The sequence below is a fragment of the Siphateles boraxobius genome, unplaced genomic scaffold, assembly GCF_051911475.1.
Source record: "Siphateles boraxobius isolate OS27281-9 unplaced genomic scaffold, OSU_SipBor_1 65, whole genome shotgun sequence".
Taxonomy (NCBI): Eukaryota; Metazoa; Chordata; class Actinopteri; order Cypriniformes; family Leuciscidae; genus Siphateles; species Siphateles boraxobius.
In genome coordinates this window covers 21,349,223-21,372,001 of record NW_027509192.1, presented here as the reverse complement: position 1 = coordinate 21,372,001, position 22,779 = coordinate 21,349,223, and the positions used below count along the sequence as shown (strand labels likewise).

Here is a 22,779-nt window from a genome sequence, read left to right as displayed (position 1 = left end):
GCTCAATGTCTGTATACTGTATTTATACAGATAATGTAGGAATTACTTGTATATCCAACTTTATATAAAGAGCTGGGCAACAGTCTAGTTACATTTTGCGATAATTAAAAAAAATCAACAGTTGAGGTTTGTTATACAGCTTTACGAGAGTTAAGTACTGCATGTTTTTTGGATAAAGTTAGATATACATCCAACTTTATATAGAGAGCTGTGCAATTATTTAGTTTCAATATTTAAAAAACGTTGTAGGAAGCACACCTAAAATTTAAAAATGAATGTGACCAAAACATTCAGTAAGGTTAAATATTTTAATTAACATAAACTTTGAGAAATGTTACAATTGAGGCAGGAATTTTGTACAACCAAAGTAAACCATTTTGGAAATGTTGTTCAAACTGTAGATTTGCCTTAGGTAGTAACGTTTTTACTATGAATACAAAACTAGACCGAACTGTTTTTGTGGAAGTTTAGGTTTTAAAATGACATGATTTGCATAATTAAATAAATAAAAAACTGTTTCTCTCAGGCTGTAGCTGGACAGTGTCCTGTTATTGTGGTTGGAACTCATGCAGATGTGTGTGAAGAGCACAACCTACAGGAGTGTGTTCTGAAGCTGCGAGAGGAGCTGCTGTCTCAGTCCGGGTTTCCGGTGATCAAAGAGAACCTCATGCTATGTGCCTGTGAGGAGTCCGAGTCCATCAACAAGTTACGCAAAGTCATCTACAGAGAGCTCATTGAGTTTAAGGTGATTTACAAATTCAGTTTTTCATGGAACTTATTTGCAAATATTATCAATGATATTAACTAATAAAACACCATAAAGTTATCATTAAAGTAGTCAATATAAATAGTCTGCTCTATATACATTTTTCTGAAGCCATACAACTTCTTTTTTTTTACTTTTATGACTGTTCCTTAACATACATTCTTATAAAGTATACTATAGTAATAAGTATAATATGGAAATTATTTGCCTTGTTAACCCCATACCTTTACCAGCAACTCGATCTACAGTATGTGGCTGATCATTTTTACAAGATTTGATTTATAGTCTACAACCCCAAATCAGAAAAAGTTGGGACATTTTGTAAAATGCAATAAAATCAAGAATCTGTGATTTGTTCATTCTATTTAACCTTTTATTAGCTGACAAAAGTACAAAGAAACGGTTTCCAATGTTTTCACTGACCAACATAATTGTATTTTGTAAATATGAACAAATTTTGATTTTGATGGCTGCAACACACCTCAAAAAAGTTGGGAAAGAGACCAAATAAAAGTGAAAAGAATCCAAATTAGATCCAACTCTTTTGAAACAGTCCACAATGAGCAGGTGAATTGGTAATAGTTGAGGGTATCGCGTTTGGGTTTAAAAGTGCTTCTCAGTCTTTTTAAGCAAAGATGGGTCATCCTCATCACTTTGTGCCAAATATCTTGAGAGAATTGTCAAAGAATTAAAAAAATCACGTTTTCACTGAACACAGTCTGACGCTGCATCAAGAAATGCCACTTGAATCTCTGTTACGCAAGGAGAAAGCTTTACATCAGTTCTATGTGGAGATGCCGGTGAGTTCTCTGGGCCTGAGCTCATTTCAGATGGTCTAGAAGACAGTGGAAATGTGTGCTGGGGTCAGATGAGTCCATGTTTCAGCTTGTTTTTAGGAGAAAATGACGAAAGGGACCAACCAGACTTTCACCAGCGACAGGTGCAAAAGCAAACATCTGTCCTGGTATTGAGGTGCATCATTGCAAACGGTATCGGTAACTTGCATTATTGTGAAGGTACCATTGACATGGAGGCATATATTTAGATTGTACAGAGACATAAACTGCCATCAAGATGACATCTTTCCTGGGAAGCAAGACAATTTCAGGCCTCATTCTGCACATGCTAAAACTGAGTAGTTTCTAGACACTCTGCACCATAGAAGGGATGTGCCTGCCTGTTTACTGCAGTCCAAATATGACTCTTATGGAAAATGTATGACCCATCATGAAAAGGAGAATCAGGCAATGATGACCACAGACTGTTGAGCGGCTGTCTTGTATCAGACAAGATTGGGCAAATATTCCACTAGCAAAACTCCAACAATTAGTATCCTCAACTCCCAAATGATTAAAAAGTGTAATTAAAAGAAAAGGTGGTGACACAGTGGTAAACATGTCTCTGTCCCAACTTTTTTGAGGTGTGTTGCAGCCATCAAAATCAAAATTTGTTCATATTTTCAAAATACAATTATGTTGGTCAGTTAAAACATTGGAAAACATTTCTTTGTACTTTTATCAGTTAAAAAAGGTTAAAAATAATGAACAAATAACAGATTCTTGATTTTATTGCATTTTACAAAATGTCCCAACTTTTTCTGATTTGGGGTTGTAGAAAAAAAGGGAAAAACCTTAATCTTAAGCTGTCTTCTACTTTCTTTGATGCATCACCTATAACATGCTTTAAATAATGATGCAATTGGAGAGACCTATAAAAGATTGTTGGGAAAAAGGCACACAGGCACATAAACACATTTAGGACACTGATAGGTCTGAAATTCCCAAACTCAGTTTTGTCTCTACCTTCATTCGGTATAACATAAATAATTGCTTCCCTTCATAAGGGAGGGAACACCCCAACTTTTAATATCCAATTGAAGGTGGCAAGTAACACAGGGGTCAGTGGTTATCTAAGGGATTTGTAACATTCTGAGATAAAAAGGGCCTGTTGACTCATTTACTCCTTGTTATAGCATTTTTTAGTTCTTCAACAGATATTTCAGATAGCATTCTCTTTTGTTTCTTGCAAAAAATGTAGGTAGATTCAAAGATTCAAGAATTATCGTTCCTTAAGAATTTTCATCTATTTTGTTCTGGTAGTATAATTTATTGTAAAATATCTCAAAATTATTACGAATTTCATCTGAGCCATATTACCGTATTGTTCCGAATATATTTTTTCAAGATGTACCTTTTGGATGTACCTTTATTTCCAAAATAAAATAATTTTCATATTTAATTTTTTTCATATTATAATTTTTGTATTTTAACTATGGTAAATACTGGTAAAATGTACTAACAATCAAATAAAATAAAATAAAGCATTTTATGGAATACCATAAAAATAACATGTAGTTCTCAATTCAATTAGATTTCACAATAACTGATTTCTGACCTTTTTTATGTAAAGTGACAGATGCTGGCATGTAAAAAAACGCCTGTGTTTGATCCGCATTACCTATATGATCCAAGGGATATGAATGTTTTTTCCTCAGGCTGATCACATAGTGCTGAAAAAACAGCAGTTTCTCCCTGAAGTCGGAGGGCAAGCGCCGGGCAAGACTTGTTCTGCGGAGTAATGCTAGTCCATTATGGCGCATCAAAGTGGCCACTTCGAAGATATTGACAAGCAAGTGTGTCAGTACGTAGCCAAAATAAGAAATGAGTGGCTTTGCTGGTGGGGATGTTCAGCTCTTTGGCGATATCCAGTGCCTTCTGCTGGATGACTGCTCTGGTTATGGGCAGCCACTCATACCTTTTGTCGGGTACGTACTGACACACTTGCATGTTAATTACTTCGAATCAGCATCTTTTAGGACCGCTGTAAGCTTTTCTTTGACTGTTAACCAAGCGGCAACCTCCCCGTCTCTCTCTTGAAACCAACAAGGAAGTGAGTTAAACTGCAATTCATTGACTGGCCGCTTGAGGCTGGCTGCACAAGTGAGTCAAATCTGTATCTCCCCCATGTTAAAATTACCAACTTTACAGCAGAAAAAAACATGTTTACAGCCTGGTTCTCTATGTGGCTTTGGTCTATACAGCTAATTCTGCCTTTCATAACAACTGTGAGGGGGGTGAATTTTTTTATAACTCATCCGTTTAGTTGATTAATATTTAAAGTTCTGCATAATTAAGGGTGTGTCCACTTTTGAGTGACAGGTGGATTCCCGCTGCGGTCGTTATAGTCATCATTAGCCGTGTGTCTGCTGTCTGTTAGCCGTCACGTTACCTCAGCTAATTTATCGTATTCGGGATTATTTCATTCAATTTAATACACGCATTATACCTTTGGTCACGCCGTTGGATTCCGTCGTTGTCGAGTATGGAGAGAACAACCAGAGCTGTATTTCCAGTTGTTTTCCTCGCATGCACTAATGGATGTCTGACAATTTCGTTGCTTTTTGGAGTATACAGGCTACACTCGTTATGCGGTACCATTGCTCTTACGGAACAGATATGCTTATTTAACTTTTAAATGTTAAATAAAAAGTACCGTGAGATGAAATCCTGCAGGTGTCAGTGCTTTCTCTCCGTCCATGCAATAGATGCACACCCTTGAATGAGCGCGGATTTCTAGTGCATTTACTTGAACTTCTGAGGTAATATTTTTGGTTTAACCCATTTGAGAAATTGAGAGGCGGCCAAAATCAGATTTTAAAAGCGACTGAACTGAATAAAGCTCTTTACGAACTCGACGTGCGATGCCGCGCTGACTGACATGTATGCGCATGAATCACTGTCAAACGCACAAGCTCAGAGCAATATTGTAAGTTACTGCATGATAATACATTTTTAACTAGCAGAATAATAATGCATCACGATACACATAGTCTCACTTTTAGTTACGTATTTTAATTATTATAGTATTTCGAAGGGCAAAAACATGAACTTTAACTATTGGCTTTACTTCTACATTCAGCTGTCACTTTAGCGTGAGGCCAGTAGCATAGCATTAGCACCTCAGCTCCACCCACTTCCCGCCTCTTTGCCCATTTTCTTTTATCCGGGAGTGACGAGAGATGACACGCTGCCAAGATGGCGACGGTTGGCCCCGCCCACTTTAGGCTTCAAAAACGCTCTTCAGAAACCTACGGGTGACGTCACGGACACTACGTCCATATTTTTTTACAGTCTATGCTGTTAACATTTTTAAGACTGTTTTTTTTGGGCTCGCCATTTTCTAACATTACACTCTGACACATCATATTTCTTGGCCGCTAAAATGCAGCGGAGTCATCAAACCACTCTCATTATCACCATGAGCTTAAAGTTTGCATCATAACCTCTTCAGTTGCTGGTTCACTTGCCTGACTTTTTAATCGTTCTATACTGAACAGTCATTCGCCATCATTTGGCACTGTAAGATACCAGTAGTTTACAGGGGCGTGTCGCTTCAGTCCAGGGGGGCACACTGGTTTTACTCGCAATTTGCGCCACCTATTGTTGCGGGTGTATTATTGATGTAAAAGTCTAGACCCGATATTCTCAGATCGGTTTCAGGCCTCATTCATATGTGGAAATAAATCTGATATGGATCGGATGCATGTATTTGCATCTGCCACGTAAACAGACAGATCGGATATTCCCCTCTCAATGTGAGCCATCGACATTGAAAAACGTGATGGTGGCGAATTATGTCAACTCAGGTGGACACCAACCGTGATCACATGCGTTTTTCCAATGGCCCAATGGTGGATGAAGGCTCAATCGGTTTTGCTGACCTTTAAAGATGGTGCGGAAAGGAAAATCTCATATTATTTAGTTTGAGTCCATTGCAAATTACGCGTTTTACTTCATTTTCGGCTTAAGCTTTTTTGGGTCAGTATGTCTACCTTGGGTTATTTCACCAAGGGTAAAATGTAGATGCAGATATCGGATATGGGTCACTTTTAAAAGATGTAAGCTTGTCGTAAAAAAAAAAAAATCATATATGTTCAACAAATCAGAATTGGGCAGCAAGACCTGGAGTGTAAATGCAGCCTAAATGATTTGCTGTATTTAAGAAGTCTCTCCTGTCTAATATTTTTAGGTAATGAAGTTGTGTCAGTAATCTACCCCCCTCATCACCACTTTACATGGATCCCAGAACATGGGTGATGAGACCTCCCCATTATCATTATTTTCATCTGTATCTGTTATTAAGGCTATTTTTAATACTAGAGTTCAATCTCCAAAGTGCAGACCTTGTTTTAATGTCAAAGATGAACGTGAAATATGATCAGAAAGATCTATTGTTCTTATTGAAGAAATAGTTGATTATTGAATAAACTGAATGAGAAGAAAAACAAGTAGAAATACAAATAGCAGGATTAAGATCTCTCCACACATCCATGATCCCCAACTCTTTCATGACCTCATTCATTTTCTTACCTATAGGCTTAGACTGAAGCAAACCACTCCCAGAAGAATCCAATTCTTACCTATAGGCTTTAGACTGAAGTAAACCACTCCCAGAAGAATCCAATCTTGGATTCAACCGAACATTAAAGTCTCCTCCAGAAATAGTAATATCCTGCGGATTAATAGCCATTAAATAATGTTTACATAAAAGAGCCAGTATGATTCTGAACTACATTGAGAAAATTTACTAGGGAGCCATCATAATATATCAACCATCTTTTTGTTACGGTAAGCAGACACTGAGAGAAAGGTGGCAGGTGAACAGTGAGTTAATTGAACAATAAAGGGGCAGAGATGAGGTGAGCAGGTAAGAGAGAGTCCAAAGGTAGAACTTGAGGGAGACAGAGGAATGGAAGACGCTGGAGACAGGGAGAATAGTCCACTTGGCATCAATGAGATCGGACCGTGAGCTGGGGTGAAGTTTGCATATGTAGAAGCAATGATGAGGGTGATGATGAGGTACTGGTGTGAGTGATTGGGAAATGACATGCAGGTGGGAACCGAGGAGAGTGACGAGAAATGTAGTGCAGAGGATGGTGACTAGGCTGATCTGTGACACTTTGTTTTTGTTGGTTGATATATGTTCAAAGTTGAGCCTCTTATGGTCACATTTAGTAACTTCTTTTAACTGTATTGAGCACTTCATTCAAGTTAAAAGTTATGACCTTAAAATTATAAAACATATTCTCCTATGAACACACAATTCGACCTCCCCAAAGGGAATGGCTCCCATTTTCTTGCACTTATTTGTCAGTTCGATAGCTATATTCTGACATTTGTTATTAAACACGTCATGCAAGATGAAAAATCTAGCATAACTTTATTATTGAGAATGAGTTTTGAAATATGAGTTATTCTATATTATTCTGATTTTTAAGCAGAAGTCCCGAACTGAATAATTAATAAATAAAAAATTCTACATCTAATTGTCAGTCCCATCTCTAATCAAAGCAAAAATATACAAAACCTACATTTTCTTTAGGTCAGTAGAATCAGTGTTCAGGGTGCAGAAATTCCCTCTCAGCTAAATGTTTCGTTGCATCTTCCACTGTGTTGTTTATCTGAAAAAAACCCCATCTTGACCAGAAAGGGGTTTTGGAACTTTTTTGGAACTCTGTGATCCTGGCTTTTAACTGTGTCTGAAGTTAAAGAAATTTGATATGCTTTAATTTTATGCGATTTCTCCAACCCACGATTCGTTTAGCTTCTTCCAGTCGGTCATTGGTGTTTTGGATATCCTCCATAATTTTATTTCAGCTGATCTTAATTGTCTCTCCTAAAGTCATACAATTTGTGGATGATCATAGCCAAGCTGACTGTCTCCACGGATTCACTGACACCTTCCCGGTCCAGCATGGTATCATTCGGGTAGAAATTTAATGGCGACTTTGTGTTTTGACCCTGGGTTTTTTTCTCCCTTATTTTTCAGATTGTAATTGCTTCTTTGGTTTTCGCCTATTATGTACTTGAGCCCCATCTTCCATTTCGACGACAATAGGAAATAGTAAAAGCATCTAATAGTAGTTGTTGTTTCTCGTGTTTTGAAGCTTATTTATATCACTTTGTTGTAGAACCGATCTTTCAAGCTGCCATCAGGTGACGTCACCGGAGCCGCATTGTATTTATTTAATGAATTATGTCTGTGCTGTTGGCAGATCCAGGGGCAGCCGGTAATGGGGCAGTTGATTCCAGACTGTTATGTGGAGCTGGAGAGGAGAGTTCTGCAGGAGAGGTCACATGTGCCCGCTGATTTCCCAGTGCTCAGGCACAGCGGACTTCTGGAGATAATACAGGAAACACAGCTGCAGCTAGAGGAGGGAGAGTTACCCCACGCTATCCACTTCCTCAGCGAGGCCGGTGAGAGTTGCTTCACTCCTGAATCTCTTGCTGATATCTTCCTGCTGCTGTTTATGTCCAATATTTGGGTGTTTCCAGGGCAGGCGCCACAAGGGGTTGGGGGCGGCATGAGGGGGCGATGCACCCTTAAACTGACTATCCTTCCCCCTCTGTCAAGATGAATGTGAAAAGGGATTTTTTTTTTAATCATGAGTATCATTAAATCTATACCTACAATTGTCAAGTGCATTGACTTTTTATTATTAGATTACTATAGAAACATTTTAGTTCAGGACATTTTTTAATCATGAGTATCTATTAAATCTATACCTACAATTGTCAAGTGCATTGACTTTTTATTATTAGATTACTATAGAAACATTATAGTTCAGGACATTCTGTTTCACAAAGTCAGAGTTTGATTGGCACATTTGACGTTGAACTTTCAGCATATGATGAAAAATATATATATATATATACAGGTCCTTCTCAAAAAATTAGCATATTGTGATAAAGTTCATTATTTTCCATAATGTAATGATAAAATTTAAACTTTCATATATTTTAGATTCATTGCACACCAACTGAAATATACCAGGTCTTTTATTGTTTTAATACTGATGATTTTGGCATACAGCTCATGAAAAACCAAAATTCCTATCTCAAATTTGCATATCATGAAAAGGTTCTCTAAACGAGCTATTAACCTAATCATCTGAATCAACTAATTGACTCTAAACACCTGCAAAAGATTCCTGAGGCTTTTAAAAACTCCCAGCCTGTTTCATTACTCAAAACCGCAATCATGGGTAAGACTGCCGACCTGACTGCTGTCCAGAAGGCCATCATTGACATCCTCAAGCAAGAGGGTAAGACACAGAAAGAAATTTCTGAACAAATAGGCTGTTCCCAGAGTGCTGTATCAAGGAACCTCAGTGGGAAGTCTGTGGGAAGGAAAAAGTGTGGCAAAAAACGCTGCACAACGAGAAGAGGTGACCGGACCCTGAGGAAGATTGTGGAGAAGGACCGATTCCAGACCTTGGGGGACCTGCGGAAGCAGTGGTCTGAGTCTGGAGTAGAAACATCCAGAGCCACCGTGCACAGGCGTGTGCAGGAAATGGGCTACAGGTGCCGCATTCCCCAGGTCAAGCCACTTTTGAACCAGAAACAGCGGCAGAAGACCCTTACCTGGGTTACAGAGAAGCAGCACTGGACTGTTGCTCAGTGGTCCAAAGTACTTTTTTCGGATGAAAGCAAATTTTGCATGTCATTCGGAAATCAAGTTGCCAGAGTCTGGAGGAAGACTGGGGAGAAGGAAATGCAAAAATGCCTGAAGTCCAGTGTCAAGTACCCACAGTCAGTGATGGTCTGGGGTGCCATGTCAGTTGCTGGTGTTGGTCCACTGTGTTTTATCAAGGGCAGGGTCAATGCAGCTAGCTATCAGGAGATTTTGGAGCACTTCATGCTTCCATCTGCTGAAAAGCTTTATGGAGATGAAGATTTCATTTTTCAGCACGACCTGGCACCTGCTCACAGTGCCAAAACCACTGGTAAATGGTTTTCTGACCATGGTATTACTGTGCTCAATTGGCCTGCCAACTCTCCTGACCTGAACCCCATAGAGAATTTGTGAAGAGAATATTGTGAAGAGAAAGTTGAGAGACGCAAGACCCAACACTCTGGATGAGCTTAAGGCCGCTATCAAAGCATCCTGGGCCTCCATAACACCTCAGCAGTGCCACAGGCTGATTGCCTCCATGCCACGCCGCATTGAAGCAGTCATTTCTGCAAAAGGATTCCCGACCAAGTATTGAGTGCATAACTGAACATAATTATTTGAAGGTTGACTTTTTTTTTGTATTAAAAACACTTCTTTTATTGGTCGGATGAAATATACTAATTTTTTGAGATAGGAATTTTGGGTTTTCATGAGCTGTATGCCAAAATCATCAGTATTAAATTTGTCACTAATAAAACACAATACAAAAAAAGGTTACAATTACAACAATTACAATTTTAATAATATTTCAAGTGTATTCTTTCTTTGTAAAAATTATCATACGTATTTCAAAGGTAAGGATTCATTAGTATGAATATTGGAACAAACACTATAATAACATCTTAGTTGATAATTCAATATACCTAATTTATTTTTGACAAAACACCCCATACTATATATTTAACATATGAGCAGAAATTGGCGAACAAAAGCTTATTTGATGTGGCAGTAGTCTTTTTTTTTTACAGTAAAAACTTATATTCAAAACTAATCAACGAAATCTTGTCTAAACATTCATATTTAGTCTGTAACATATCGTGTTTATGATATATTAGCATATAAATGTTAATTTGCAGTTTGTTATGGAAGTAAAATAATGTCAAATGTTTTTGAAATAAAAAGCCTGTTGAATTGCACTACTTGAAAAAATAGGCATTGCATTAACCATGATTGCATTTTAATGCATTGTATTTTTAGGGCTTGTATTTTTATGGGCTGAAATTCAACATGGTTGAATATTTAAGCTGTGAATATTTCAATTAAAAACATTTCAAACACATTTTCATTATTAAAAATCCAATAATCCATATTCACCATTCATATTTCATTTCCAAAATATTCAAACTGTTTAAAAATACAACCAATAATATTCAACAGGCAATTTTCGGTCCATTTTATTTCGCTTTGCAAATTCGCTTCCACAAATTCAGTGGTTCAAATTCGACAGTAAATTCAACATTGACGTCCAGGAACTGCAGGAAAAGCAGTAGATTACCGAGCATAATCTCCATCTGCTGTTAGTCGACCTCGCCAATCAGATGGTGCCAATTGCGCTTGTTGTTGACGAAGACATTCATTTATAAAATGGAAAAGATTATCTGTGACAGTATGTGCGGAAAAGATGAAGTTTCATTCAATAACTTCATTGTTACTTCCCCTGTGTATTCTACATGTCAGCAGCTTTCTCTACCATGCAGGATTATAATCGGTTTCCCTCAATACCTCATACTCAAGGATTCCCTTTCCGTTGGGACAAAACGCTTAACAAATACAGTGATATGAAATACCAATCTTGCACCTTATTGGGGATGTAGGCTGTAGGCTACTATATAGGCTACAGGCAAGAAGATGGTCTCAGATTATAAACTTTACGCGCAAAGTTTCATGCTGTGATATACTGGCATAAAATCAACACTTGATCAATTAATACTAACATTCTATTCTATTCTATTCTATTCTATTCTATTCTATTCTCTCTCTCTCTCTCTCTCTCTCTCTCTCTCTCTCTCTCTCTCTCTCTCTCTCTCTCTCTCTCTCTCTCTCTCTCTCTCTCTCTCTATATATATATATATATATATATATATATATAAGTCCAAGTCCTAAAATGCCTATGTGTATTGCATTAGCTTAAATTGGGATAATAGCACTTGCAAATTGTTGTCCTCCTATTGTTAGTTTAACTGTAAATCGCTTTGGATAAAAGCGTCTGCTAAATGACTAAGTGTAAAATTGGCTTGACATTGGACATTCGCACATTTAGGTACTGTCTCTAAAGTTGCATACAACATTGGCATGTACGTTTCTAACTTCAATAGCAAACTTAAATTTATTTGAATAAATATCAAAAATCCAAAGGGTTCACATTATGCCTGACACTACATGAACACTTTACAGTTGGTTTTATGACTGTAAGTCGTTCTATTCAAATGTTATTGAAGTTAGAAACCTGTATACCAAAGTCGTATACACTTTAGAGACGGTCCCTAAATGTGCGAATGTCCAACATCAAGCCATCTTTATGCCAGTCTATCACAGGGAAACGCTCAGCTGTGCGCATTATTCTGAGTTCTTCTGCTTGCCTGTGAGTTTGGACTTTGACATCAATACTCCATTAAGCTACGTTAAGCGTTGTACAGGTCCAGCAGGGGAATCCTGAAGTATTGAGGGAAACCCTAATAGCCTGCATGCAGCACATCGCCACAATATAAAGTTAAGGCAACTAAACACATACTAAACAACCAAGAGAAATATATGTCAACCTCAAAAATGTAACATTGGATCTGTATATCCGCATCGGGGAATAACATTATGATCTCGTTCACGGTAGAGAAATATGCATGTAGGCTACACCGAATTTAACATAAACAGACGTCATAATAATCACAAATAAACTTACATTGCTGTAAATGAGTTTTATGAATGAATGACTTGCTCTAATTTTTGGTCATCGTCAACAACACGCGCTTTTGCATCCCCTGCTGGTGAGGTCGACTAACAGCAGATGGAGATTATGCTCGGCAATCTACTGCTTTTCCTGCAGTTCCTGGACGTCAATGTTGAATTTACTGTCGAATTTGAACCACTGAATTTGTGGAAGCGAATTTGCAAAGCGAAATAAAATGGACCGAAAATTGCCTGTTGAATATTATAGGTTGTATTTTTAAACAGTTGGAATATTTTGGAAGTGAAATATGAATGGTGAATATGGATTATTGAATTTTTAATAATGGAATTGTGTTTTAAATGTTTTTAATTGAAATATTCACAGCTTTAATATTCAACCATGTTGAATTTCAGCCCATAAAAATACAAGCCCTAAAAATACAATGCATTAAAATGCAAGCATGGTAGTAAACAACAGCGCTGTGCCGTTCATTCATTCATTCACACACAGACATGCAATTCATATTTAAACAGTATTTTTGCGGTTTACAGACACTTTTTTTATTACTTGGCCCTTCTGACCCGCTGATTATCCGCAGTGTCATTTGGATATAACCACGATCCATGCATCACATGCACTGTCAAAATAAATGTCAGACACATCATCCAAACAGAAAAACTTATCTGCCAAAGCAAAAATAAAAAATAATAAAATATGTAAGCGTTTGCTATATATCTATCAACAACTGTTTTAGATGATTACACAATGTGACATATTCTGAAAAAAACGATTGGGCTGAAAAATATTTAAAATGCCATTTCCATCACCATTGTTTCCCTCGGAGAATGTAATCACATTGAATACTAAATTAGTTACACTTTTCAGTCACTGGTCACTGGAAGCATTAAGACGGATTAGTGTTTACACTACAAATTTGATGTGCGTTTCAACTTCCAAATGTAGCTTGAGTGATCTGATCACAAATTGTTTTACACCTGTATTAAATTGTGATCACTTGCAGTAAATAGGCCCTCTTGTCTGTATTTGTCTCCAGGTGTCCTGCTGCACTTTGATGATCCAGTGCTTCAGCTTAAAGATTTATACTTCATTGACCCACAATGGCTTTGTGACGTCATCTCACAGGTTATACACTCATATCTTACTCCTCTTTTTGACAAATTCACACTTTCACAGCAGTAACATCTTATCTGTTGTGTTGATGAACAGACGCTGACACTGAAGAGCACTGATCAGTGGGACAGCGCTAGAGGAGTAGTGCAGCGCTCCACTGTAGAGAAGTTTCTGGACAAAAGTCACTGTTTCCCCAAGAATCATCTGACTCAGTACTTCAAACTTTTGGAGAAGTTTCAAATAGCCTTGCCCTTTGGAGATAACCAGTTACTTATACCTAGCAGGTAGCGATAGGACTTTTTTTTTTACATTTATAAAAAGTGTTGTATAGTGGTAATTTTTTGTGATTGGTATATGCCTAGACTGTCAGATCACAGGCCGGTGATTGAGCTCCCTCACTGTGAGAATTCAGAGGTGATTATTCGGCTCTATGAGATGCCGTACTTCCCCATGGGATACTGGTCCAGACAGATCAGCCGTCTTTTGGAAGTGTCTGCTTTCCTGCTCTACGGCAGAGGTAAAGCAACACAAATTACAGTATATAGGATAAAAGTCAGTATAAAGGATTCCTGTAACTGGGTGAACATTGTGCTAGCCATGGCAGGGTCATAGGTTTGATTCCCAAGGTACACACATACTAATATAATGCATAATAAAATGAATGCATTGTAAGGTGATTAGGCTTCAAAAGTCTACCAAAATAACAGGATGTAAGGTGGTAAACTGTGTGTATTCTGCAGAGAAAGCATTAAGACCAAACCGGATCTACTGGAGGAAGGGCATCTATCTGAGCTGGTCTACTGAAGCTTACTGTCTAGTGGAGGCCTTGTCTCTAGAAGAGAACTCTGCTAGCTTCATCAAGATCACTGTGCCCTGCTCTCGCAAAGGTAAGAGAGGGACATGGTTGTATCACAGTGTTTGGGGCATTTTAAACACTACAGTAATGGTAATGAAAATAATGAAATGCAGTAGTAAATATGTTGGTGATGTGGTTCTGGGACTGATGATGATGTGATGGTGATGAATAATGATAGTCATGATAATAATGTGATGATAGTTGATGGAGGTGATGGCAATGATTATGGTGATGATAGTGTGGTAAAGGTATGATAGTGAATGATGTTGATGTTCTGATGGTAAAGTGATGGTAATGATGTGTTATTGTGATAATTGTATATTGGACATGATGATGGTAATGATGTCATGGTGACCTAATTTATGCAACCTAATAATCATTTTACATGATTTGAATAATAGAAATGTATAATGTTCTATGTGTATGCCAGGTTAAAGAGATTTGTTTTTAGTCTAGATTTAAACTGACAGAGTGTGTCTGCTTCCCAGACATTATTAGGAAGACTGTTCCAGAGTTTTGGTGATAAATAAGAAAAGGATCTTCCGCCTGCAGTCGATTTTGATATTCTAGGTATTATCAACTGGCCGGAACTTTGAGATCACAATAGACATGAAGGATTATAATGCGTTAAGAGCTCGCTCAAGTACTGGGGAGCTAAACCGTTTGGTGCTTTGTAAGTAGTTAGCAAGATTTTAAACTGTATACAATGTTTAATAGGGAGCCAATGCAGTGTTGACAACCGGTCTAATATGCTCATACTTCCTGGTTCTGGTAAGAACTCTAGCTGCTGCGTTTTGGACCAGCTGGAGTTTGTTTATTAAGATTGCAGGGCAAACACCCATAAGAGCATTACAATAATCTAGCCTTGGGGTCATGAATGCATGAACTAACTGTTCCCCATTTGTCATTGAAAGCATATGACGTAATTTCAATATTTAAGATGGAAGAATGCTATTTTACAGATGCTATAAACGTGGCTTTCAAATGAAAGATTGGTATCAAAGAGCACACCCAGGCGACAAACCGACGACAAAGACTTGACAGATCATCCATCAAGTGTTAGACTGTATTCAATATTATTACGTGCAGGTGGTTTTGGTTTAATAATTAGAATCTCTGCTTATGGTGATAGTGATACATTTGATAATTTTGGTGATTATGACATGTGGTGATTTGGTGGTTGTAATGATGTGATGTGGTGTTGATGACGATGATGAGGACAACAATGTTGAAGTCTCTGTCCTATGCAGGTCGTGTGTTGTTTGGGCAGGTGGTGGATCACATTGACTCTCTGCTGGAGGAATGGTTTCCAGGCCTTCTCGCCACTGACGTCCATGGCACTGGGGAGACCCTGCTTAAGAAATGGGCTCTGTACAGCTTTAGCGATGGACAAAACTGTCAGAAGATGCTGCTGGAAGATCTACTCTCTAACATCAGCGCAGGTCTCTGTCCGTTCTGTTCAAATTTTGAAACACAACTATTTTATTGATAACCTGCTGTATAAAAGTGGTGCAAATGCCACCTGTGCTGTCCTGACTGGTTGCTTGTCTGTAAGATGGTTTGCTGGTGAACCCAGAAGACCCCAGCTGTACTCTGCCCATCTCTCAGATCTCACCGGACCTGGTACTGAGCGACCAGCATCCCAGCACCATACTGGATCCAGAGCACCTGGAGATGGAGCTCTCTAAAGAGTATCTGTTGGGTGAGTACATCAATGAACCCATAGCCAGAGACACGAAAAGTAATGTCTGTAGGACTCATTGTGATTGTCAAGAAAGAAAGTAATGCAATTAGAAACTAAGAGTCTTTTTTTCTGAAGGGGATGGCGGTTTCGGGTCTGTATATAAAGCTGTGTACAAGAACGAAGAAGTTGCTGTGAAGATTTTTAATAAACATGTATCTGCGCTTTATGTTCATCGGCTGGTACGACAGGTAAGATATGATAGAAAAAGAAACCAAGCAAGTTTTAGCTTCCACCTGTTTGGGACATAAGCAAGGTGTACAAGTTGTGTCCTTGTACCAGCATTAGTACATTGTCGGTGTCTTTTCTTGAAAATGGATTGTCCCCAGGAACTGGTAGTACTTGGCCGACTGTGTCACCCCAGTCTGGTGGGGCTTTTGGCAGCTGGTTGTAACCCGCACATTCTTGTGATGGAACTCGCCCCATATGGCTCTCTGGACTCGCTGTTTGAGCGTGAAAATGGCAGTCTCAGTCGCAAACTACAGCACAGGATAGCACTGCATGTGGCAGATGGTCTCAGGTGGGTACCCCATCTACACAACACTCAAAAACTTAGTCACCTTTAAAGAAATGTTCAGGGTGCAAAACAAGTTTAAGCTTTAAGGCAGCATCTGTGATACATTTTGTATCCAAACAGATATTTGCACTCTTCAATGATTATCTACCGAGATCTGAAGCCACACAACGTTCTGTTGTTTAACCTGAAGACGGATGCTGAGTTCATCGCTAAAATTACAGACTACGGGATAGCACAGTACTGCTGTAGTATGGGCGTCCGCAGCTCAGAAGGGACACCAGGTCCCTCTTACTTTCCCATTATCCTCTATGAAACAGTAATTTAAAAAAACAGGATTTTTACTTTTATATATTCTAATGTTGATCTTAAACACTTACAGGTTTTAGAGCTCCTGAGGTCGCCCGAGGTAATGTCATCTATAATGTCCAGGCAGATGTATTTTCGTTCGGTCTGCTCCTGTATGACCTTTTGACCTATGGGGAGCGGATATCTGATGGGATGAAGTTTCCCAGTGAGTTTGATGAGGTTGCGGTGCAAGGAAAACTACCAGGTAACATGCTGGATATTAATCTCTCGGTTTTAATTAATTCTCATTTTGATGAATAGATATTGATTCTCAAATCCCAAGAATCTTTTAGTCTATACTGTATTCATTTGATGTGTGAACAAAACTTCACTAAACATTTGTTGCGCACCTTCCATCCGATAAATTGCAATAAGCTTTGTGCTGTTACTTTTCATATGATACGAAGTCTCAGCTTTCAAATTCGGACTATTTTATAACTATATTTAAACAACAAACATGGTTTTGATGCTCTTCAATGTGGCGTGACAGATCTCTGTAGCACCTCAGTTCAAGCGAAGTGGCAGCTAAATCATCAAATATATATTTACATTACGATATTTACGTTCTGATGAAACATATATAATGACAAATCACACTATTGTGTAAAGAAGTGACGTCTTGCACTGATTGTGCTGGGCTGCGTTGCATGGGAAGAAAGGAGCTGGATTCCATTTCAACAGCCTTGAACATGAAATACTGAAAAACGCTGAACTTCTGGAGCCCTTAGACGATTCTTGTCTGGGACACGCAGAGGAAAGAAGCCTTGAAGGTGAATGTTCTGACGGAGGTTCCCTGAATAGAAGATTCTGAAGTTGGTGCAGAAGGTCCTGAAAATAGTGAGAACACGTTTGGTTTCCAAGCTCCCTAAAATTCCCTTCTTGTCGAACTTCATTGTTTCTCTTTTTACAACACCCTTTTCTTTTTCTCAGACAGAACCTTTTAATGCTTCCTGACCAGGAGCGATTTGCAAATTAGCACCTTTCTGACAGCGTTGTGATTGGCTGTTGTTGTCTAAGGTTTCTACAGTATAGCCCCCTCTGGCGTGAGGGTTATTTGCTTAGTTTAAAGTTCACCATAAGAACAGTCTTTAAGGTTTTTCCTATACTAAATTCACTTTCAAGCCAATTCCAGATTAACCTAGGCATTGTGCTGAACACAACAACATGATTGTGTAATGTAATCACACCTTGTGTCACAAACAGCACATATAGAGTTCTGTGAACAGATATGGAGAGGATTCACTCCATTTTCTGTCCATTTTGTATAATATATGTATGGAGTCTGTGAAAATCTGTCATTTCTTTGGCCCTGTTTACACCTGCTATTAAGATGCGTTTTTGTTGATCGGTTTGAAGTGCACGATGCTAAATACAGATATAAACAGGGTCTAAAACATTTTGAGCTTTTCTACTTTCGACCACTTCCAGAGGTTGTTGAAAACACATTCAACCGGATTGTTTTAGTAGTGTAAATGCTCATGTGGTCGAATGTGTTTTAGTAGTGTAAACGTTCATGTGGTCGATTGTGTTCAAACAGCCACAAAAGACCGCCTTCTCTTCGCCTACTGACGTAACGCGTGAACATTATGGGAAGAGCTCTAGCCAGACATGATTTAAACTTTGTCGGCTGGAGACCCAAGTTTGGTTTGAAGATGAAAAATGTACCAAGCACAATGTTCTATCACCATTCCTGATTTCTAACACACTTCGGCTGGTCTTACTGCTGTCAGAGCAGAAACTAAAGCTGCTTCTCTCCTTATCTTTTTTCCGTCGTCTCCAGGCGTGTTCATATGTAATTTCAACAAGCTTATTGTAGCAATGTTCAGGGAAGAAGTAGGCGGGAACCGGCAAACAATCAAAGAAACTTTATTTAAAATAAAACAAACAAACCAAAATACGGACGACTGCTGGCTACCGAAAATAAATATAACTGCCAGCAGTCCCTCGCGGACGACTGCTGGCTATAGTAAAATACAAAAACAAAACACAACACAACTAAAATACAGGCCTGTTCCTCTCTCGATCATCAACGTCGTCGCTCCTCCTTTATGCTTCTGCTCCTCCGTGAGAGATGCGAGACCGGTGTGCTTCACAGGTGTTCCTCAGATCATTAGCAATCGCACCACCAGCCTCGCGCCGTTCTCTCACATCCCTCGGCCGTCCTTCGCCACACTTATTTTGTCCAGTAGATCTAAAGATCTGAAAAAAAAAACCATACATTTACCTGCCCATAGACACTCCCCTCGAAGAAATCAGGACAGAAGTGGTTGAAAGTCAAGTCAAGTCACATTTATTTATATAACGCTTTTTACAATACAGGTTGTTTCAAAGCAGCTTTACAGAGATAACAGGAAAATAATCCAACAAAATTTGTTTCCAGAAGAAAATAGCATCATAGTCCAGTTAAAGTGAGCTCTGTGATGTTTCATTTTTGTTGTAAAAAAGTTATTAATTTAGTTAATTTATTTATATATATTTATATATATATATATATATATATATATATATATATTAGGGCTGGGCGATATATCGATATAAAAAATTTATCAATATACTTTTAAATGTGAGATGGAATTAGACCATATTGCATATATCGATATAGTTCAAATCAGGGGTGGAGTGGCAATCGAGAGAGTCAGGACTTTTCCCGGTCGGCCGGTAGTGTTTAGAGGCCACGAGGGCCGGTCTGATAATAGTTATACATTGCAAGTTCTTAGCAGCACCATCTGGCGGCCTGTTGTGTGGCCGCTGCCTGCTTGTCAAACTGTGCAGCCTCTCTGCTCAACCCGTAAATAAATGCATCGATCTGCAAATCTTGTTTAAGTTCTTAAATGGTCTAGGCAAGGGTTCTTGCAAAAAAAAGTTTTTTATACCAAAAGATTTTTATTTATTTAAATGTGCACCTTATGGACCTTTGATTTCAAACAAGGTACTCATGTTGTTATACAGTATTGATGTTTACATTTTATTGTTATTTGAACAGCTGAGCATTTAATTATGAACCAGGTGAAGAAACCTGTTTATTATTTATTTATTCAGTTGATTTTGCAACTGTTCACTGAAATAGTCGGTTTCAATAAAACTACTTGTGACATGTCATATTTGGCTTTGGCTTTGACTGAACATTTGCTATCCCTTTGCGGAAAAAAATATTGGGATATATATTTTATATCGATATTCAGCCTAAATATATCGGGATATGGCTTTTGGTCCATATCGCCCAGCCCTAATATATATATAGCCGCTCTAGAGAAAACCATGATGTCATCGTCCAGCTCAGTTCAGTTCTTGTATAATAGTGTCAATGCAGGCAGATCAATATTCTTGTTGAAAATTAAATTAAATGTTAAAAAAAGAGACTGATTACAACGGAAATGTGTCTCCCTCGTCTACTTGTGATCCGATCGACCAAAATGTATCTTAATACCAGGAGTAAACAGGGTTTTTGTCATTTCACCCACATGGCAAAACTTGTTTTTCTTAAAAGTCCTGAGAAATTAATGATCAATTCACAGAATGAGGGACAACAAAGCACTTCCTGAGATTAAGGTGTGGGGGGAATGCTAATGTAATGTAATATTATTAATATAACTTTTTAATTTGATTGTTAATATATTTAACAACTGAGACAAATCAGACAAAATTATTTGTTATATTTAACACATAATCTTTAAAACTCACTCTGGGATCTATGGTCCCATCCCCCCAACAAGGGCAAGAAGGGTCTTGGTTACCATGACTACGATCAGATAAGTTGGTGTATTGCTGCTAAAAATGTGGTCACGTGGAAAAAGACCCACAGCCCTTAAAACAGATTTTGCATCAATTTATGGACGAACTGATCTATAAATGAACATGCACCCCTGGACACTGTGTGAATGATTTACTGTCTTGTGTACTATGATGTCTTTGATAATACAGTATGTATTTTATTATACAATCAACAGTCAATGTTAACCCCACCTGTATCGTGTCTCCTATCTAATTATTTTTCATTTAATGACTCACACTTTAATGTACATCACCTTCTCTTAGAATGCAGTGTGTGTTTGTTATATCTATCTGAGTATAAATGGACACAAACGGCAAGGCATATGTCTAACCGCACTTGAGATGGCGTCATAAATCCTCCCAGCAGAGGAATCTCCCGCTTAGAAATTCCCCTTTTCTTATTGGTTGAGCCGACCCTGAAAGGTGGGACCTTTCTCAGGCTTTAAATGGTCTCTACACAAGCCCTTCCCTCTCTTGGCCCTCTCTTGTATGTTCGGGTTGCTGTCCTGCGGGGGCGCACCAGGGCCCAGACCCCAGGGCAGCAGGCCTTGACTCACAATGTGCTCATTAAGGAGAGAGAGGACTCTCTCAACCACAACAGAATCAAGGACAACCTCAGGAGTTTGGCACAATGTCTTCATTCAATGCAGAAGAAGTCCACTGCAACTCCCACCATCAACTCTTCCGACTTCCTCCCTTCTCCTGTTTGCTCTGTGTGTCCTCTCCGCCCAGGGCCGGCCGGCCACTATCTGCACTTCAGCCATGGTAACAGAGTCAAACCAAACAAGTTCATCAACATTTCTTCATCCAACGCCAAAGAAATCGATGAGACTCATGGGACCATCAAAAATCCTTCTTCAGGAACATAACGAAATGTTTCTCCGCAAAGGCCATGCAATTATACTTTTAATGAGGTGCTCTGAAAATGATTAGCTGACAGTTTTTTATAGTTATCTTTTCCATAGTTCCATTTCCTGCTACTGGTTTCATTCTGTCACTCACCATTTTACCTATGCATGTATGTATGTGTGTTTAGTTTAGTTTAGTTATGTTTGTGATTTATTTAATAAAACTTGTGCAAAATACGTATTTGGTTCTGATTCTCTGCTTGCAACGAGCTTTATTTTACGATTTAGATTTTGACTACATGCTCTTAGTAGTACTGTACAGTAAGAAAGACATTGCCCTCCCCCGGAAATGAATATTTCTTGTTATTGATAAACAATTAACAGGTTCGTAACAGACGAACAGGTGGATTGATTGTAATATTCATTTTACTACATTAAGTTCATTCTATTAACTGATCCAAATATTCATAATCAATTATAACAAGTTATGATTGATTATTAATATTTATTTAGAGCGTATTTGCTACATATTTAATAATATTTATAACTCTCTATAATCCCTGATATAGATCCAGTTAAAGTTTACGGCTGTTCTCCGTGGCCAGGGTTTGAGTCTTTGATGAGGGAATGTTTGAGAGAAAACCCTCAGGACAGACCTACATCTACTCAGGTCAGACAACCGGTTACATCTGAGAAAGAATCACTTCTCTGCTCATTATAATGTGAATTCAGTGCAAACATTTGAGTAATTCTGTGTCTCTGTGTATGTTTTAGGTGTTAGATCGTCTGAATTCTGCAGAGATGCTTTGTTTGATGCGGGAGCTGACTCTGATGAGTTTGCCAGGCGAGTGTTTCACTGTCTCCAGTGCAGGTGGCGGGGCAAACGGAGGGAAAAATACACGTGTGTGGATTGGGGGCGGCAGTAGTAGCCAGAAAATGGGCTGTGTGGCATCACTGGATCTGGAGACAGGGGGGAGCTTAAACCAGGTACTAAAGAGCTTTAAAAGACTGTTAACCCAACAAATGGCATGAATTATACTGTAAATACACACTAAGTTTTCTTGCTAAATACTATTTTATCTAATCAAATATGATTCTATCATCCTCATTTTATTGTTATACAGTACCTGTAATAAGTATTGATTTTAAGTTAGATGTGACCCACAATCCTTGAGAAAATTACTTTTTTGAAGCAATAGTCCACCCAAAAATAAATTCTGTCATCATTTACTCACCCTCATGTCGTTCCAAACCAGTATGACTTTCAACTGCAGAACACAAGAGAGGATATTTTGAAGAATGTTGGTAACCAAACAGTTTTGGTTTTGTATCTTTTGTACGGTATTTTTTGTCCATACAATAGAAGCCAATGGAAACTGAAACATAGAGTTACATAAAATACTTTA

General features: G+C 38.4%; 1 protein-coding gene across 1 annotated transcript in view; it reads left to right on the top strand.

The window, feature by feature from the left end:
• The window catches only part of lrrk2 (leucine-rich repeat kinase 2), an 81,929-nt gene that overhangs the window by 40,238 nt on the left and 18,912 nt on the right, over positions 1 to 22,779 (top strand). The window contains exons 31-44 of the mRNA XM_077211459.1: positions 527 to 745; positions 7,821 to 8,022; positions 13,219 to 13,307; positions 13,392 to 13,579; positions 13,658 to 13,812; positions 14,036 to 14,182; positions 15,402 to 15,593; positions 15,707 to 15,853; positions 15,971 to 16,083; positions 16,222 to 16,412; positions 16,530 to 16,690; positions 16,789 to 16,959; positions 21,943 to 22,043; positions 22,148 to 22,360. Coding sequence (XP_077067574.1) covers positions 527 to 745; positions 7,821 to 8,022; positions 13,219 to 13,307; positions 13,392 to 13,579; positions 13,658 to 13,812; positions 14,036 to 14,182; positions 15,402 to 15,593; positions 15,707 to 15,853; positions 15,971 to 16,083; positions 16,222 to 16,412; positions 16,530 to 16,690; positions 16,789 to 16,959; positions 21,943 to 22,043; positions 22,148 to 22,360 — 2,289 coding nt within the window. The remainder of the gene's footprint in view (positions 1 to 526; positions 746 to 7,820; positions 8,023 to 13,218; positions 13,308 to 13,391; positions 13,580 to 13,657; positions 13,813 to 14,035; positions 14,183 to 15,401; positions 15,594 to 15,706; positions 15,854 to 15,970; positions 16,084 to 16,221; positions 16,413 to 16,529; positions 16,691 to 16,788; positions 16,960 to 21,942; positions 22,044 to 22,147; positions 22,361 to 22,779) is intronic.